At 44.4% G+C, this 19,038-nt stretch overlaps 1 protein-coding gene across 2 annotated transcripts in view; it reads right to left on the reverse strand.

Annotated features, from left to right (window-relative positions):
• Window positions 1-19,038, reverse strand: part of LOC141065324 (uncharacterized) — a 242,747-nt gene that overhangs the window by 78,195 nt on the left and 145,514 nt on the right. The window contains exon 2 of one of the 2 annotated variants that reach the window (XM_073557751.1): window positions 16,701-16,853. The exons of the other annotated variant lie outside the window; for it this stretch is intronic. Coding sequence (XP_073413852.1) covers window positions 16,701-16,778 — 78 coding nt within the window. The 5' untranslated portion in view covers window positions 16,779-16,853. The remainder of the gene's footprint in view (window positions 1-16,700; window positions 16,854-19,038) is intronic. 2 annotated transcript variants of the gene reach the window in all.

Here is a 19,038-nt window from a genome sequence, read left to right on the forward strand (position 1 = left end):
TCATATGGCAGAATAGATTTCTTTCTTCTCAGTCATTGTGCGTTGGCCTGGGACCCGAAACCGTCCATTGGGAATTTCCTGTGGTCGGATCATGCTCCAGTTTTTCTGGACATTAGCCCTCCTGATTCGGGGACGCGACAGTGGACGTGGAGATTGAACGATAATCTTTTAAAAGACCCTACATGTGTGGCTGACGTTAAAACTACTATAGCGACTTTTTTACAAGATCACGAACACGCCGCTACTGCCATGCCTATCAAATGGGAAACTCTTAAATGCGTCCTTAGAGGGGTTCTTATTAAACATGGCTCCCGCTTAAAGCAAATGACAAATAAAGAAATTAGGGATCTCACGGAAAAAATATTAATTTTGGAGATGACTCATAAGAATGACTTAAAGGCGGCGACGCAGTCTGACCTGATCAAATGTAGAGACGATCTGAAGTCTCTGCTAAACGAGAAGTCCCGTATTCATAGAAATCGTTTGAAAAGTATATTATACGGCCAAGCTAATAAATGTGGACGTATGCTGGCCAGATTTTTACACCCACGCTGTCAGACCACATACATTCCATCCCTTCAGAAGCATCGAGGTCAGGCGACATCGAATCCAACCGAAATTCTAGACATAATGCGACGCTACTACCATACATTGTACAATATTAAGGGAAATGACCCCCCACAGCCACCCCAGGACCCCCAACCACGAATAGAATCTTATATTCATGATACCGCCCTCCCGACATTGACTACAGATTTGACGGAACCATTAGAAGCAGATTTTACAACTGAGGAGATTGACGAGGTCATTCGAAGCACCCCGGCTGGTAAGAGTCTGGGTCCGGATGGCTTTTCCCCTCATTTTTACAAGATGTTTCGAGAGCAACTTAATCCCATTATGACACAGGTCTTTAACTCCATCGCGGGCGACGCCCCGTTTGTCCCACAATCCTTAGAGGCCTTCATTACAGTAATACCGAAGCCGGGAAGGGATCCTACGGTGGTGACCAACTACCGCCCAATATCACTTATTAACGTAGACGTGAAACTTTACGCAAAAATTTTAGCTAACCGACTAGTTCCCCTTCTACCTTTGGTTGTGCATTCGGACCAGGTGGGGTTTGTGCGGGGGGAGGGAGGCAAGGGACGGGATAGGCAAAACCCTCATTTTGACTGCACATGCTAAATCAAAACATAAACCGATGGCTCTGTTGTCGATTGACGCGGAAATAGCCTTTGACCGTGTGCACTGGGGATTCATGTTCTCGGCCTTACGACAGATAGGCCTGGGGAGTCGTTTCCTACATAGGATTGCGGCTCTATATTCCAGCCCTACGGCGAGAGTTAGGGTCAATGGCGCACTGTCAGATCCTATAGCCATCGGGAATGGCACACGACAGGGATGCCCTCTGTCGCCCCTTCTATACAGGGTAGTTACGGAACATTTAGCGGTAGCGATTAGAGAAACCCCAGTGTGCACGGTCTATGGGTGGACCGCATTCATTACAAGGTCTCTCTTTATGCAGATGATCTTCTACTGTATGTATCTCAGCCGCACATTTCCCTTCCGTCATTGATGGTGGAGTTTCAAAAATATGGTGCAGTCAGTAATTTTAAAATTAATTTTCAGAAGACCGAAGCCCTTAATATATCCCTGGGACAAGCAGAACTTACGAGAATAATGGAGAATTTCCCTTTTCGTTGGAAAAAAGAAGCTATTCAATACTTGGGCGTTCAGGTTCCAACCGATATGACTGACCTTTACAAACTTAATTACTTACCCCTCCTGGAGTCAACCCTGAAACGTTTGAAAGAGTACGGACAAAGGAACATCTCGTTGTTTGGCAGGATGAACTCCTTTAAAATGGATGTTCTTCCCAGATTTTTATATTTGTTTCAGGCAGTCCCGATTATGCCACCAAAGGCATTCTTCCAAACCATCAGATCTGCATTGACCCGATTAGTCTGGCAGGCTTCTAAGCCCCGTTTAAAGTATACCAGTCTGACTACTCCAAAGTCCAGGGGCGGTGCGGGTCTCCCTGATTTAGAACTTTACCATAGAGCCTCCTTGCTAACACGTCTATTCGACTGGCAATTTGGCCACCATTCTAAACAATGGGTTCAATTGGAACAGACATCCTTTGACATCCCCTTGCGACACCATCCCTGGATTCGATGTTATGACCTTACTCCAAACGACGCTGAGGGATCAACGGGCATTTTGGCGCGAGAGACATTACGACTCTGGAATCGCATAAAAATTAAGAAGTTGATCAGCGCTCTGAATCCGCTGACGCCAATTTTTGGCAACCCAGATTTTCCCCCTGGTCATTTCAGGGAATGTTTTTTAGGTTGGTTTGTGGGCTCGGACTTGCGCCTGGGACAGGTACTGGTGGGAGAAGAGATTCCACCTCTGGAGACCCTACAGGAACAATTTCCCACTGGGGGGCTCTCCAGGATGGAATATAATCAGTTGAAGTCGTTTATCCAGTGACACATAGCTGACCGCAATTCCTGCCCCCCCATGACAAGAATGGAAAATTTATTACAGCAGCAGGACCCTCCTTCTCATCTGATTTCTCTCTTATATAAGAAGCTCCATGTTGAGGATTCGGAGGTGATCTCGAGTTATATTCGGGCATGGGAAGAGGAGATGGGGTGTATATTCTCAGTTGAGGACCATAACAAAGCTTACCTATTCACACACAAAATGTCCCCGGCTGGGGGCGCACACGAGAAAAATTTCAAGATATTGACCAGATGGTATCTGTCCCCCGCTAGACTAAAGACTATTTTTCCATCAGTAGAGGACACCTGTTGGCGCTGTGGAACTGAGAGAGGCACACTATTTCACATATGGTGGCAGTCTTCCGCTATACAATCTTTTTGGAAGAAGGTGTTTCTGGCTTATCATAAAATTTCCGGAGATTATGTTCCCCCTTCCCCGCAAATTGTCATCCTTTCGATCCTTCCGGGCCCCATATCAGCTCAGAAGCGGAGCCTTCTCAGGTTTTGTGTCACAGTGGCACGCATGGTTATTCCACGCCATTGGCGAGAAGTAATACTGCCAACAAAGGTGGAATGGGTGTCCGAATTTGCAGAAATCTTCCGGATGGAGGAACTGATGGCGGAAATGGAAGGGGACAACTCCCGCTTGATTCGTACTTGGCATCCCTGGATCATATTCAAAGAAACGGCCGGGTTATCCCAACTGGTCGAGGAGGCTTCATAGGGGCTGGCTCAGAGGTTTGGTGCCCGTCTCTTCCCTTCCCTTTCATCCCCCTCTCTCCCTTCCTTCTACTCCTGAATGTTCCATCCTAAATTCTTTCAGGCTCTTTCCCTCTTCTTTCTAATATTTTCCCTTTTTCTTTTCTGCAATACACCCTTGTTGATAAATGTTAAAGTACACTATGAATGCTCGCGACTATTATATTAATGCATCTCCCCATTTATGTTACCAATATACCAAAGATAGTGGGAGAGAAAGGTTTGCTCTTCAGTCTATTTTATTGCATATCAGTCAAATGTTAATGTATGCTATATAGCTGGGTTAACCAACCTACAATGCCAGTCACTTGTTTTGAGTCTGGTCCATGATGGGGTACTTGTGCTTTCTCAATATATACCCTATTGTGAAGTTACAAGTTCATATTTCAGAAGATATGTAAGCTTTAAATGAGATTGTTTATACTATGATCTTGTACAGATGGGTGTATAACTTTTGTTATCTTGTATGCTTCCCTTGTCTACTTGTTTTTTCTGTTTTTTCAATAAAAATAGATTCAACATATTTGTGTGGCATACCTTTATCCTTTTCTATTTCTCTATCATTATCATGCCTTCAGACACATTACTTGACTGATTTTTGCCCTGTAGGTTTTTAAGAAGTTAGAAGGGTTAAACGTTTATCAGCGATTTCTCATTTTTCAAAATAAAATTACAAAACCATTTTTTTTTTTTTTTAGGGACCACATCACATATGACGTGACAGAGGGGTCAATATGAAAGAAAATACCCCAAAGTGACAACATTCAAGAAGTGTATTAATTCTTCAGTTGCTAAACAGGAATTAAAGAAATGTGGAAGGCAAAAATGAAAATTTTAATAATTTTCCACTTGCTTTAGCCTCAAATTTTACATTTTCACAAGGGTAACAGGAGAAAATGCTCAGTACAATTTCTTGTGCAATTTCTCTTTAGTACGCAGATACCCCATATGTGGGGGAAAACTACTCTTTGGGCGCACGGCAGGGCTGGGACCGGAAAGAGCTCTACTTGACTTTTGGAACGGCAAATTGAATGGAACAGACTGCAGGCGCCATGTTGTGTTTGCAGAGCCCCATATGTTCGTAAACCGTGAAAACATTTTAGACACATTTATCCTGCTCTCTTAAGCTGAGCACTTATGTGAAGGAGAAAATGGCTAATGAAATCAATTATTAACCCCTTTACCCCTGGTGGTTTGCACGTTAATGACCAGGCCAAATTTTAAAATTCTGACCACTGTCCCTTAATGAGGTAATAACTCTGGAGCTTCCATGGATCCCGGTGATTCTGACGATATTTTCTCGTGACATATTGTACTTCATGATAGTGGTAACATTTCTTTGATATGACTTACATTTATTTGTGAAAAAAAAGTAAGTTTGGTGAAAATTTTGAAATTTTCCAACTTTGAATGTTCATGCCCTTAAATCACAAATATGTGTCGCACAAAATACTTAATTAGTAACATTTCCCACATGTTTACGTTACATCAGCACAATTTTTGGAACCGAAATTTTTTTTGTTAGGAAGTTATAAGGGTTAAAAATTAAACAGCGATTTCTAATTTTTACAACTTTATACAGAACCATTTTTTATTTAGGGACCACCTCACATTTGAAGTCACTTTGAGGGGTCTATATGATAGAATATACCCAAAAGTGACACCATTCTAAAAACTGCACCCCTCAAGGTACTCAAAACTACATTCAAGAAGTTTATTAACCCTTCAGGTGCGTCACAGGAATTTTTGAAATGTTTAAAATAAAATGTTCAGAACTGAGAGTCCTCAGTGGTTGATACCTTTTAATGGCTAACTGAAAAGATGGTAACACATTGCAAGCTTTCCAGACTACTCAGGTCTCTTCATCCAGACTCATCATCTATGAACTGGTCCAATATTTATGTTTATCCCTCTCCCATAATGAGAATTCTGCTCAATTCTGCTTCACGTCACTTGTCTTATCTATTGCGCTATTTCTGTGCTGTGTTGTGTATAAATATGTGACTCTTCAGATTTTGTATTAGTCAATGCTTGATGAAGAGACCTGAGTAGTCTCGAAAGCTGCAAAGTGTTACCATCTTTTCAGTTAGCCATTAAAAGGTATCAAACACTGAAGACTCTCAATTCTGAATATTTTTCTATTGTGGTGTAGTGACCACTGTGTCCACTAGGGGGCGCTGTGTGGATGTCCCAGGAGAGAGGATGAGTGGCAGAATACCGAATGACCTTTATGTATCTTAAGGTAGGTGGCCTTGGGATGGAGACTTGTGTGTATGTTGATCAGCAGTGACACTGCTGAGGTGCTGTTTCAATGTGTTTGGGAAGTCTCTAGGCAGCTGGTGAGATGGGCAGGACCAGTTACCTACAAACCCACCCAGGCGTGTGGTTAAGAATGCTATTGTAAAGTGTTTATGAGTGGTTGAAAGACCTGTGATGAGGTCATAGCCATGTGACCTGATGGGCGTGGCTACGGACCATATAAAGTGGCCAGGGTAGGTCACATGGAGTAAATGCTTGGACCTGGTTGGTCCGTTTTTGGAAGGTCCCGTCTGAGAGAGATGGGGCTGTCTTCCTGACAGCAAGTGAACGCTGTGTTTAATGGCTGCACGTGCCTGATAGTTCCCTGGAGGGAATGGACGTCTGCAGTGAGCTGAAGCAGCCATGAGGGAACCCTGACCGGCTGAGATAACTGTGAGGCTGAAGAGCCTGTGTATGGAACATTGCATAACCTGTGTGACCACAGGCTGGACAGACTGAAGCTCTGTCATGGATGCTATGCTGTTTTCTATTGCTTTGATGGTTTATGATGCATGAATAAACCGCATGGACTGAGATTGTTGTATGGAAAACCCGTGCCAGATCTGATTATTTGGCTGCCAAGCGAGTGTCCCCTATCTGAATGACAGCGCTACCTTACACTATCTACTGGCTAACACTGTACAAAGATATACATCTTTCCTGTATTAAAATAAAATGAACATATCTTTTTTTCACAGAAATTTTTTTACTTCAGATCTATTTTTTTTTATTTTATGAAGGGTAACAGGAGAAATTGGACAACAAAAGTTATTGTGCAGTTTGTCCTGAGTATGCTGATAACCCCATATGTGGGGGTAAACCACTGCTTGGGCGCATGGCAGAGCTTGGAAGGGAAGAATCGCCATTTGACTTTTTCAAAGCAAAATTAAATGGAATGGAGATCGGACGCCATGTCACGTTTGGAGAGCCCCTGATGTGCCTAAACAGTGGAAACTCCCCCACAAGTGACACCATTCTGGGAACTAGACCCCCTAAGGAAATTATCTAAATGTGTGGTGAGAACTTTGAACCCCCAAGTGTTTCACTAAAGTTTATAATGCTCGGCTGTGAAAAAAACATGTATTTCATCTCCCCTGGCTCACTCTCCACATTTGATCCCATAACAGAAGAAGAAGTCTCCAGACTCCTCTCTTCTTCTCGTCCGACTACATGCACTACCGACCCCATTCCCTCACATCTCCTCCAGTCTCTCTTTCCAGTCGTCACAACCCACCTAACTACAATCTTTAATCTCTCCCTCTCCTCGGGCATTTTCCCATCCTCCTTCAAACACGCCATCGTTACTCCACTACTAAAGAAAACTGCTCTCGACCCATCCTGCACAAACAACTACAGACCAGTCTCCAATCTCCCCTTCATCTCTAAACTTTTGGAACGCCTAGTTTACTCCCGCCTTACCCGTTACCTCTCCATTCACTCCCTTCTAGACCCTTCACAGTCCGGCTTCCGCCATCCTACATTCGACTGAAACTGCACTCATCAAAGTGACCAATGACCTTCTGACAGCAAAACGTAACGGTGACCACTCTCTGCTCATTCTTCTTGACCTATCTGCAGCTTTCGATACTGTTGACCACCATCTCCTACTCTCTAGGCTCCAGTCACTAGGCATTAAGGACACTGCACTCTCCTGGTTCTCTTCCTATCTCTCTGACCGCTCCTTCAGTGTTTTGTTCTCTGGCTCCACGTCATCTCCTCTTCCTCTTGCTGTCGGGGTACCTCAGGGCTCAGTCCTTGGCCCCCTTCTTTTCTCTCTCTACACGGCCCCAATTGGACAGACCATCAGCAGATTTGGCTTTCAGTACCATCTTTATGCTGATGACACACAACTATACACGTCTTCCCCCGACCTTACCCCCGCTGTACTACAGAACGCCAGTGACTGTCCGCAGTCTCCAATATCATGTCCGCTCTCTATCTGAAACTCAACCTCTCCAAAACTGAACTTCTTCTGCTCCCGCCGTCTACTAACCTCCCTAAATCTGACATTTCCCTCTCCGTGGATGGTACCACAATAACACCCCGGCAGCAGGTGCGCTGTCTGGGTGTTATGTTTGACACCAATCTCTCCTTTACATCCCATATACAATCCCTTGCCCGCTCTTGCCGCTTACACCTAAAGAACATCTCTAGAATCCGCCCTTTTCTCACTATGGAAACAACAAAAACCCTCACTGTTGCATTGATCCACTCTCGCATGGATTACTGCAATGCTCTATTAATTGGCCTCCCCGTCACTCGACTATCCCCTCTCCAGTCCATACTCAATGCAGCGGCCAGGATCGTCCATCTGGGTAATCGGTACTCGGACGCGTCCGCTCTTCGCCAGTCCTTACATTGGCTGCCCATTCATTATAGGATCCAATTCAAAGTACTTGTTCTCACCCACAAAGCTCTCCACAGTGCGGCACCCCCTTACATCTCTTCTCTCATTTCTGTCTATCGGCCTAGCCGATCGCTGCGCTCTGCAAACGACTTTCGACTAACCTCTGCACTAATCCGTACCTCCCACTCCCGACTCCAAGACTTCTCCCGTGCTGCTCCTATCCTCTGGAATGCTCTACCCCAAGAAATCAGGACTATCCACAATTTGCATAGTTTTAGGCGCTCCCTCAAAACACACCTGTTCAGAGCGGCCTATCACATTCACTAATCAAAGTCATTCTCTGTGTAAGTGTGCGTGCGTAGCCCATTCACTATCTCCATCCATCCTTCACTCCCGCAAGATGGCTGGACCTTCATTGTAAATACACCATTGTAAATACACACCTGTGCTCTGTATCTCCCCCACCTCATTGTAGATTGTACGCTCTCACGAACAGGGTCGTCTTATTTCGTCTTATTTTGCTTTAATTATTGTATTGTTAGCGTTGTTACTTATGACTTGTGTTTTGAAACTGTTAAACTGTAAAGCGCTGCGGAATATGTTGGCGCTATATAAATAAAGATTATTATTATTATTATTATTTCACAAAAATGATTTTTACCCCCAATTTTTTTATTTTCCCAAGGGTAACAGGAGCAATTGGACCCCAAAAGTTGTTGTCCAATTTATCCTCAGTATGCTGCTACCCCATATGTGGGAGAAATCTACTGTTTGGGCGCATGACAGAGATCGGAAGGGAAGTAGTGATGTTGTGTAAGGCAGACTTTGATGGAATGGTAAGTGGGCGTCATGTCACGTTTGGAGAGCCCCTGATGTGCCCAAACAGTGGAAAACCCCACAAATTACCACAATTTGGAAACCAGACTCCCCAAGGAACTTATCTAGATGTGCCTTAGGCCTGTTTCACACTTCAGTTTTTTTGTGTCAGTTAAAATTCCCCAAAATGGCGGAAAGCGGATCCGTTGCTAACTGGTGTGAACGGATGCCACCGGACCGTTTTTTTGACGGATCCGAAGAATGAAGAATTTTAAAGGAACCGCAGCCCGAGAGAGAGAGAGAGAATTTTTTCTGCTCGCCAGAAATGATTTCAGGGTTAAATTTCCGGCTGACTTCATTCCTCCGGGCATGTGCACTATAAAATGCAGATCCTGCAGCAAAAAAAAACGTTGCATGGTCCGTCCAGGCATGTCGGCGGACGCAAAAAAATTGACGGATCTGCAAAAAACGGATCCAACGGATGGCCATCCGTCAAGATCCGCCGGTAATGCAAATCAATGGGGGAAAAAACGGATCCGCCAAAAAAAATGGCGGATCCGTTTTTTTTTGCAAAACGGCGGATTTTGACTGATGGTCAAAAACGGAAGTGTGAAACAGGCCTTAACAGTGGCAATGCCCCACAAGTGACCCCTTTTTGGAACTAATCTACTGTTTTCTGGTATGTGAATTTTAAAAGTGACCCTGGATTTCACTGCAGCTCAGCTTGGCTGGGAACAGAGCCCAGGGACCGGATCTAACTGCGGTGACTTCAGTGAGATCCCCGCTAGCACCATGAGCCCTCACAGTGCTAGCGGTGATCTAACCGCAGCTCAACCCAGCGGGGAACGGAGCCCAGTGACCGGAGGTAACCTCTATGACGTCATCCCCAATTACTGATGCTGCGTTCCCAGCAGCTCATTCACCAGTGGTTCTCAGCGTGGACGGTCGCATCTTGGCACACAGTGGGACAGTTCTATAGGTCAGGTCATTGCAGACGTGGCGAAACTAAATATGTGTGCTTTCGTTTTTTTTCATTCAAATATATATTTAGAGATAGAATATACAAGGTGGACCACTTATATGGATAGGCCTAAATAAAATGGGAATGGTTGGTGATAATAACTTCCTGTTTGTGGCACATTAGTATATGGGAGGGGGAAACTTTTCAAGATGGGAGGTGACCATGGCGGCCATTTAGAAGTCGGCCATTTTGGATCCAACTTTATTTTTTCCAATGGGAAGAGGGTCATGTGGCACATCAAACTTATTGAGAATTTCACAAAAAAACAATGGTGTGCTTGGTTTTAATGTAACTTTATTCTTTTATGAGTTTTTATAAGTTTATGACCACTTGTAAAATGTGTTCAAAGAGCTGGCCATTGTGCTGGATTGTCAATGCAACCCTCTTCTCCCACTCTTGACACAGTGATTTTTTTTACAATTATCTAAAAAAAATGTTTTCACTTTTTCCTAACTTTTTTACTTAGTCCCACTATGAGACAATCATTTTTTGCAGGCTGATCGCTTCCATAGCATGCAGATGAAGCAGGATCTGCACGCCATATAAGCAGTCAGCGCTGCACTGACACAGGGAGAACTTGCGCATGATCAGCAAGTTTACTTAGCTCTGGTGACCCAGATGTCGTCTAGTTCTGGTGACCCGGATGTCATCATGACGACATCCGGCTCACCATGGCAATGATCGGGACCCTGCATCATGCCGCAGGGTTTCCGATCCAAAGGCAGACGGGCTGTCTGCCCTGTGCCAGCTACCGAATGCTATGATCTTGTTAGATCATAGTATTTTGGGGCTTATAGTGCCGGGAGCGATCTGTGACCGCTCCTGCACCTAGTGCCGGTTGTCAGCTGTCAGAATCAGCTGACAACCGGCCACAATCGGCCGCCCTCCCCCCGTGAGCGCGGTCGATCATGATGACATACTATACCGTCCATGGTCAAATTGTGCCGGGTCACATGGACGGTATAGTACGTTGGATGTCAGAAAGGGGTTAAACCTTATATAAGCTAGTTCAGATATGATGTGACAAGATGGCGTCTGTGTCGTGGAGCAACACCCTGGAAGGAATCTTTGGAATGTAAAGCAAATACTGAACATTGAATATATTGAGTGGAGTTGGCAAGGACCAATCATAGGCTGACACTGGCTGTTCAGAACTTGTGCCACACCCATTTCCTGTCTGTTACAAGATTCTTTGCTTTAAGAATAAAGTTCAGTTGTGTGCCAACTTTGGCTGAGAGAGGGACACGTATCTGACTGTGTATCCGATACATTCTTTCTTCTAAGCGCGCACTCGGCTCATATTTAGGTCAGGAACAGGAATGAAATGAAATGAATGAAATGTTGTCCTACTGAGATGTACGATCAGTAAATGCACTCAATACTTGGTCAGGCTCCTTCTGCATCAAGCACTGAATCAATGCGGCGTGGCATGGAGGCGATCAGCCTGTGGCACTGCTGAGGGGTTATGGAAGCCCAGGTTGCTTTGATAGCAGCCTTCAGCTCGTCTGCATTGTTGGGTCTGGTGTCTCATCTTCTTCTTGACAATACCCCATAGATTCTCTATGGGGTTAAGGTCAGGTGAGTTTGCTGCCAATCAAGCACAGTGATACTGTTGTTTTTACACCAGGTATTGGTACTTTAGGCAGTGTGGACAGGGGCCAAGTCCTGCTGGAGAATGAAATGTCCATCTCAAAAAAGCTTGTCGGCAGAGGGAAGCATAAAGTCCTGAAAAGTTTCCTGGTAGACACTTGGATACAGCACTCTGTGAACAGCAAGCTTCTTTAGCAATGACCTTTCTGTGGCTTCCCCTCCTTGTGGAGTGTGTCAGTGACTGCCTTCTGGACATCTGTCAGGTCAGCAGTCTTCCCCATGATTGTGAAGCTACTGAAACAGGCTAAGGGACCTTTATAAAGTTTATGAGCCTTTACAGGTGTTTATTGTTAACTATTCTAATTTACTGAGATAATGATTTTGGGATTTCATTGGCTGTAAGCCATAATCATCAACATTAACAGAAATAAACCCGTGACATAGATCACTCTGTGTGTAATGACTCTATAATATAGGAGAGTCACTTTTTGTATTGAAGAACTGAAACAAATTCACTTTTTGATGATAATCTAATTTTGTGAGAAGCAGTTGTAGAAGAGTTTACCTCTCCACTCAGCAGATAATAGAAATATAGAAGAGTTTACCTCTCCACTCAGCAGATAATAGAAATATAGAAGAGTTTACCTCTCCACTCAGCAGATAATGATAATATAGAAGAGTTTACCTCTCCGCTCAGCAGATAACAATAGAAATATAGAAGAGTTTACCTCTCCACTCAGCAGATAATAGAAATATAGAAGAGTTTACCTCTCCACTCAGCAGATAATAGAAATATAGAAGAGTTTACCTCTCCACTCAGCAGATAATAGAAATATAGAGGAGATTACCTCTCCACTCAGCAGATAATAGAAATATAGAAGAGTTTACCTCTCCACTCAGCAGATAATAGAAATATAGAAGAGTTTACCTCTCCACTCAGCAGATAATAGAAATATAGAAGAGTTTACCTCTCCACTCAGCAGATAATAGAAATATAGAAGAGTTTACCTCTCCACTCAGCAGATAATAGAAATATAGAAGAGTTTACCTCTCCACTCAGCAGATAATGATAATATAGAAGAGTTTACCTCTCCACTCAGCAGATAGTGATAATATAGAGGAGTTTACCTCTCCGCTCAGCAGATAACAATAGAAATATAGAAGAGTTTACCTCTCCACTCAGCAGATAATAGAAATATAGAAGAGTTTACCTCTCCACTCAGCAGATAATAATAGGAATATAGAAGAGTTTACCTCTCCACTCAGCAGATAATAGAAATATAGAGGAGTTTACCTCTCCACTCAGCAGATAATAGAAATATAGAAGAGTTTACCTCTCCACTCAGCAGATAATAGAAATATAGAAGAGTTTACCTCTCCACTCAGCAGATAATAGAAATATAGAGGAGTTTACCTCTCCACTCAGCAGATAATAATAGAAATATAGAAGAGTTTACCTCTCCACTCAACAGATAATAATAGAAATATAGAAGAGTTTACCTCTCCACTCAACAGATAATAATAGAAATATAGAAGAGTTTACCTCTCCACTCAACAGATAATAATAGAAATATAGAAGAGTTTACCTCTCCACTCAGCAGATAACAATAGAAATATAGAAGAGTTTACCTCTCCACTCAACAGATAATAATAGAAATATAGAAGAGTTTACCTCTCCACTCAGCAGATAACAATAGAAATTTAGAAGAGTTTACCTCTCCACTCAGCAGATAACAATAGAAATATAGAAGAGTTTACCTCTCCACTCAGCAGATAATAATAGAAATATAGAAGAGTTTACCTCTCCGCTCAGCAGATAATAATAGAAATATAGAAGAGTTTACCTCTCCACTCAACAGATAACAATAGAAATATAGAAGAGTTTACCTCTCCACTCAGCAGATAACAATAGAAATATAGAAGAGTTTACCTCTCCACTCAGCAGATAATAATAGAAATATAGAAGAGCTTACCTCTCCACTCAACAGATAACAATAGAAATATAGAAGAGTTTACCTCTCCACTCAACAGATAACAATAGAAATATAGAAGAGTTTACCTCTCCACTCAACAGATAACAATAGAAATATAGAAGAGTTTACCTCTCCACTCAGCAGATAATAATAGAAATATAGAAGAGTTTACCTCTCCACTCAGCAGATAATAATAGAAATATAGAAGAGCTTACCTCTCCACTCAACAGATAACAATAGAAATATAGAAGAGTTTACCTCTCCGCTCAACAGATAACAATAGAAATATAGAAGAGTTTACCTCTCCACTCAACAGATAACAATAGAAATATAGAAGAGCTTACCTCTCCACTCAACAGATAACAATAGAAATATAGAAGAGTTTACCTCTCCGCTCAACAGATAACAATAGAAATATAGAAGAGTTTACCTCTCCACTCAGCAGATAATAATAGAAATATAGAAGAGTTTACCTCTCCGCTCAGCAGATAATAATAGAAATATAGAAGAGTTTACCTCTCCACTCAACAGATAATAATAGAAATATAGAAGAGTTTACCTCTCCACTCAGCAGATAACAATAGAAATATAGAAGAGTTTACCTCTCCACTCAGCAGATAATAATAGAAATATAGAAGAGTTTACCTCTCCACTCAGCAGATAATAATAGAAATATAGAAGAGTTTACCTCTCCACTCAACAGATAACAATAGAAATATAGAAGAGTTTACCTCTCCACTCAGCAGATAATAGAAATATAGAAGAGTTTACCTCTCCACTCAGCAGATAGTGATAATATAGAGGAGTTTACCTCTCCACTCAGCAGATAGTGATAATATAGAAGAGTTTACCTCTCCACTCAGCAGATGATAGAAATATAGAAGAGTTTACCTCTCCACTCAGCAGATAATAATAGGAATATAGAAGAGTTTACCTCTCCGCTCAGCAGATAATAGAAATATAGAAGAGTTTACCTCTCCGCTCAGCAGATAATAGAAATATAGAAGAGTTTACCTCTACGCTCAGCAGATAATAGGAATATAGAAGAGTTTACCTCTCCACTCAGCAGATAATAGAAATATAGAAGAGTTTACCTCTCCACTCAGCAGATAGTGATAATATAGAGGAGTTTACCTCACCACTCAGCAGATAGTGATAATATAGAAGAGTTTACCTCTCCACTCAGCAGATAACAATAGAAATATAGAAGAGTTTACCTCTCCACTCAGCAGATAGTGATAATATAGAGGAGTTTACCTCTCCACTCAGCAGATAGTGATAATATAGAAGAGTTTACCTCTCCACTCAACAGATAACAATAGAAATATAGAAGTTTACCTCTCCACTCAGCAGATAATAGAAATATAGAAGAGTTTACCTCTCCACTCAGCAGATAGTGATAATAAAGAGGAGATTACCTCTCCACTCAGCAGATAGTGATAATATAGAGGAGTTTACCTCTCCGCTCAGCAGATAATGATAATATAGAGGAGTTTACCTCTCCGCTCAGCAGATAATGATAATATAGAGGAGTTTACCTCTCCACTCAGCAGATAATAATAGAAATATAGAAGAGTTTACCTCTCCACTCAGCAGATAATAATAGAAATATAGAAGAGTTTACCTCTCCACTCAGCAGATAATAATAGAAATATAGAAGAGTTTACCTCTCCACTCAGCAGATAATAGAAATATAGAAGAGTTTACCTCTCCTCTCAGCAGATAATAATAGAAATATAGAAGAGTTTACCTCTCCACTCAGCAGATAATAGAAATATAGAAGAGTTTACCTCTCCACTCAGCAGATAATAATAGAAATATAGAAGCGTTTACCTCTCCACTCAGCAGATAATAGAAATATAGAAGAGTTTACCTCTCCACTCAGCAGATAATAGAATTATAGAAGAGTTTACCTCTCCACTCAGCAGATAATGATAGAAATATAGAAGAGTTTACCTCTCCACTCAGCAGATAATAGAAATATAGAGGAGTTTACCTCTCCGCTCAGCAAATAATAGAAATATAGAAGAGTTTACCTCTCCACTCAGCAGATAATGATAGAAATATAGAAGAGTTTACCTCTCCACTCAGCAGATAATAGAAATATAGAAGAGTTTACCTCTCCACTCAGCAGATAGTGATAATATAGAGGAGTTTACCTCTCCACTCAGCAGATAGTGATAATATAGAAGAGTTTACCTCTCCACTCAGCAGATAACAATAGAAATATAGAAGAGTTTACCTCTCCACTCAACAGATAACAATAGAAATATAGAAGAGTTTACCTCTCCACTCAGCAGATAATAGAAATATAGAAGAGTTTACCTCTCCACTCAGCAGATAGTGATAATAAAGAGGAGATTACCTCTCCACTCAGCAGATAGTGATAATATAGAGGAGTTTACCTCTCCGCTCAGCAGATAATGATAATATAGAGGAGTTTACCTCTCCGCTCAGCAGATAATGATAATATAGAGGAGTTTACCTCTCCACTCAGCAGATAATAATAGAAATATAGAAGAGTTTACCTCTCCACTCAGCAGATAATAATAGAAATATAGAAGAGTTTACCTCTCCACTCAGCAGATAATAGAAATATAGAAGAGTTTACCTCTCCACTCAGCAGATAATAGAAATATAGAAGAGTTTACCTCTCCTCTCAGCAGATAATAATAGAAATATAGAAGAGTTTACCTCTCCACTCAGCAGATAATAGAAATATAGAAGAGTTTACCTCTCCACTCAGCAGATAATAATAGAAATATAGAAGCGTTTACCTCTCCACTCAGCAGATAATAGAAATATAGAAGAGTTTACCTCTCCACTCAGCAGATAATAGAAATATAGAAGAGTTTACCTCTCCACTCAGCAGATAATAGAATTATAGAAGAGTTTACCTCTCCACTCAGCAGATAATGATAGAAATATAGAAGAGTTTACCTCTCCACTCAGCAGATAATAGAAATATAGAGGAGTTTACCTCTCCGCTCAGCAAATAATAGAAATATAGAAGAGTTTACCTCTCCACTCAGCAGATAATAGAATTATAGAAGAGTTTACCTCTCCACTCAGCAGATAATGATAGAAATATAGAAGAGTTTACCTCTCCACTCAGCAGATAATAGAAATATAGAAGAGTTTACCTCTCCACTCAGCAGATAATAATAGAAATATAGAAGAGTTTACCTCTCCACTCAGCAGATAATAGAAATATAGAAGAGTTTACCTCTCCACTCAGCAGATAATAGAATTATAGAAGAGTTTACCTCTCCGCTCAGCAGATAATAATAGAAATATAGAAGAGTTTACCTCTCCACTCAGCAGATAATAGAAATAGAGAAGAGTTTACCTCTCCGCTCAGCAGATAATAGAAATATAGAAGAGTTTACCTCTCCACTCAGCAGGGAGATGATCTCTAAGGTGAAGTCTATGATTCTTCTGGAAATGTTGCTCTCGTCTTCGTCCATGTCTGGTTCGTCATTCGGGGAGAAATCTGGGTGGTGTGAAGGGATCTGGGTCTTCGGGGTCTTTATGATAGGAGGCTGTAAATCATACAAGGACATCACCGTCAGTCACATACAGATCTGATCTCATTGCACAGTGACATTTACAGATTATTAATAGGTATTTTACACCTGTCCATCAGGTGAGACTTTCCACCTGTTAGGACCAGGCTTGCGCTTTTCAACATCCTATATAGAAATCTGACGCCTCAGTTACTTATAACTCTTCTGAAACTCCTCGGCCTCACCGCCTGCCTAAGGTCTGTAATTTCCTGTCCCCTCCAGCTGTCTCCGGTCTGTGACTACCCAGTCCCTCTGCCTGCCTCCGGTCTGTAACTCCCCGGACCCTACAGTGTGGGGACAGACAGGTCTAATCTTCAGAGGAGACAAGGGGGCAGTCCCTCCATCCCCAGAGGAGACAAGGGGGCGGTCCCTCCATCTGCAGAAGAGACAAGGGGGCGGTCCCCCCCATCCCTAGAGGAGACAAGGGGGCGGTCCCTTCATCTGCAGAGGAGACAAGGGGGCGGTCCCTTCATCTGCAGAGGAGACAAGGGGGCGGTCCCTCCATCCCCAGAGGAGACAAGGGGGCGGTCCCTCCATCCCCAGAGGAGACAAGGGGGCGGTCCCTCCATCCCCAGAGGAGACAAGGGGGCGGTCCCTCCATCCCCAGAGGAGACAAGAGGGCGGTCCCCCCATCCCCAGAGGAGACAAAGGGGCGGTCCCCCCATCCCTAGAGGAGACAAGGGGGCGGTCCCCCCATCCCCAGAGGAGACAAGGGGGCGGTCCCCCCATCCCCAGAGACAAGGGGGCGGTCCCCCCATCCCCAGAGGAGACAAGGGGGCGGTCCCTCCATCTGCAGAAGAGACAAGGGGGCAGTCCCTCCATCCCCAGAGGAGACAAGGGGGCAGTCCCTCCATCCCCAGAGGAGACAAGGGGGCGGTCCCCCCATCCCCAGAGGAGACAAGGGGGCGGTCCCTCCATCTGCAGAAGAGACAAGGGGGCGGTCCCCCCATCCCCAGAGGAGACAAGGGGGCGGTCCCTTCATCTGCAGAGGAGACAAGGGGGCGGTCCCTTCATCTGCAGGAGACAAGGGGGCGGCTCCTCCATCCCCAGAGGAGACAAGGGGGCGGTCCCTCCATCCCCAGAGGAGACAGGGGGCGGCCCCTCCATCCCCAGAGGAGACAAGGGGGCGGTCCCTCCATCCCCAGAGGAGACAAGGGGGCGGTCCCTCCATCCCCAGAGGAGACAAGGGGGCGGTCCCTCCATCCCCAGAGGAGACAAGGGGGCGGTCCCTCCATCCCCAGAGGAGACAAGGGGGCGGTCCCTCCATCCCCAGAGGAGACAAGGGGGCGGTCCCTCCATCCCCAGAGGAGACAAGGGGGCGGTCCCTCCATCCCCAGAGGAGACAAGGGGGCGGTCCCCCCATCCCCAGAGGAGACAAGGGGGCGGTCCCTCCATCCCCAGAGGAGACAAGGGGGCGGTCCCCCCATCCCCAGAGGAGACAAGGGGGCGGTCCCTCCATCCCCAGAGGAGACAAGGGGGCGGTCCCTCCATCCCCAGAGGAGACAAGGGGGCGGTCCCTCCATCTGCAGAAGAGACAAGGGGGCGGTCCCCCCATCCCTAGAGGAGACAAGGGGGCGGTCCCTTCATCTGCAGAGGAGACAAGGGGGCGGTCCCTTCATCTGCAGAGGAGACAAGGGGGCGGTCCCTCCATCCCCAGAGGAGACAAGGGGGCTGTCCCTCCATCCCCAGAGGAGACAAGGGGGCGGTCCCCCATCCCCAGAGGAGACAAGGGGGCGGTCCCTCCATCCCCAGAGGAGACAAGAGGGCGGTCCCCCCATCCCCAGAGGAGACAAAGGGGCGGTCCCCCCATCCCTAGAGGAGACAAGGGGGCGGTCCCCCATCCCCAGAGGAGACAAGGGGGCGGTCCCCCCATCCCCAGAGACAAGGGGGCGGTCCCCCCATCCCCAGAGGAGACAAGGGGGCGGTCCCTCCATCTGCAGAAGAGACAAGGGGGCAGTCCCTCCATCCCCAGAGGAGACAAGGGGGCAGTCCCTCCATCCCCAGAGGAGACAAGGGGGCGGTCCCCCCATCCCCAGAGGAGACAAGGGGGCGGTCCCTCCATCTGCAGAAGAGACAAGGGGGCGGTCCCCCCATCCCCAGAGGAGACAAGGGGGCGGTCCCTTCATCTGCAGAGGAGACAAGGGGGCGGTCCCTTCATCTG

This window comes from Dendrobates tinctorius, unplaced genomic scaffold (assembly GCF_039654945.1).
Source record: "Dendrobates tinctorius isolate UK_male_01 unplaced genomic scaffold, ASM3965494v1 ptg000251l, whole genome shotgun sequence".
NCBI lineage: Eukaryota > Metazoa > Chordata > Amphibia > Anura > Dendrobatidae > Dendrobates > Dendrobates tinctorius.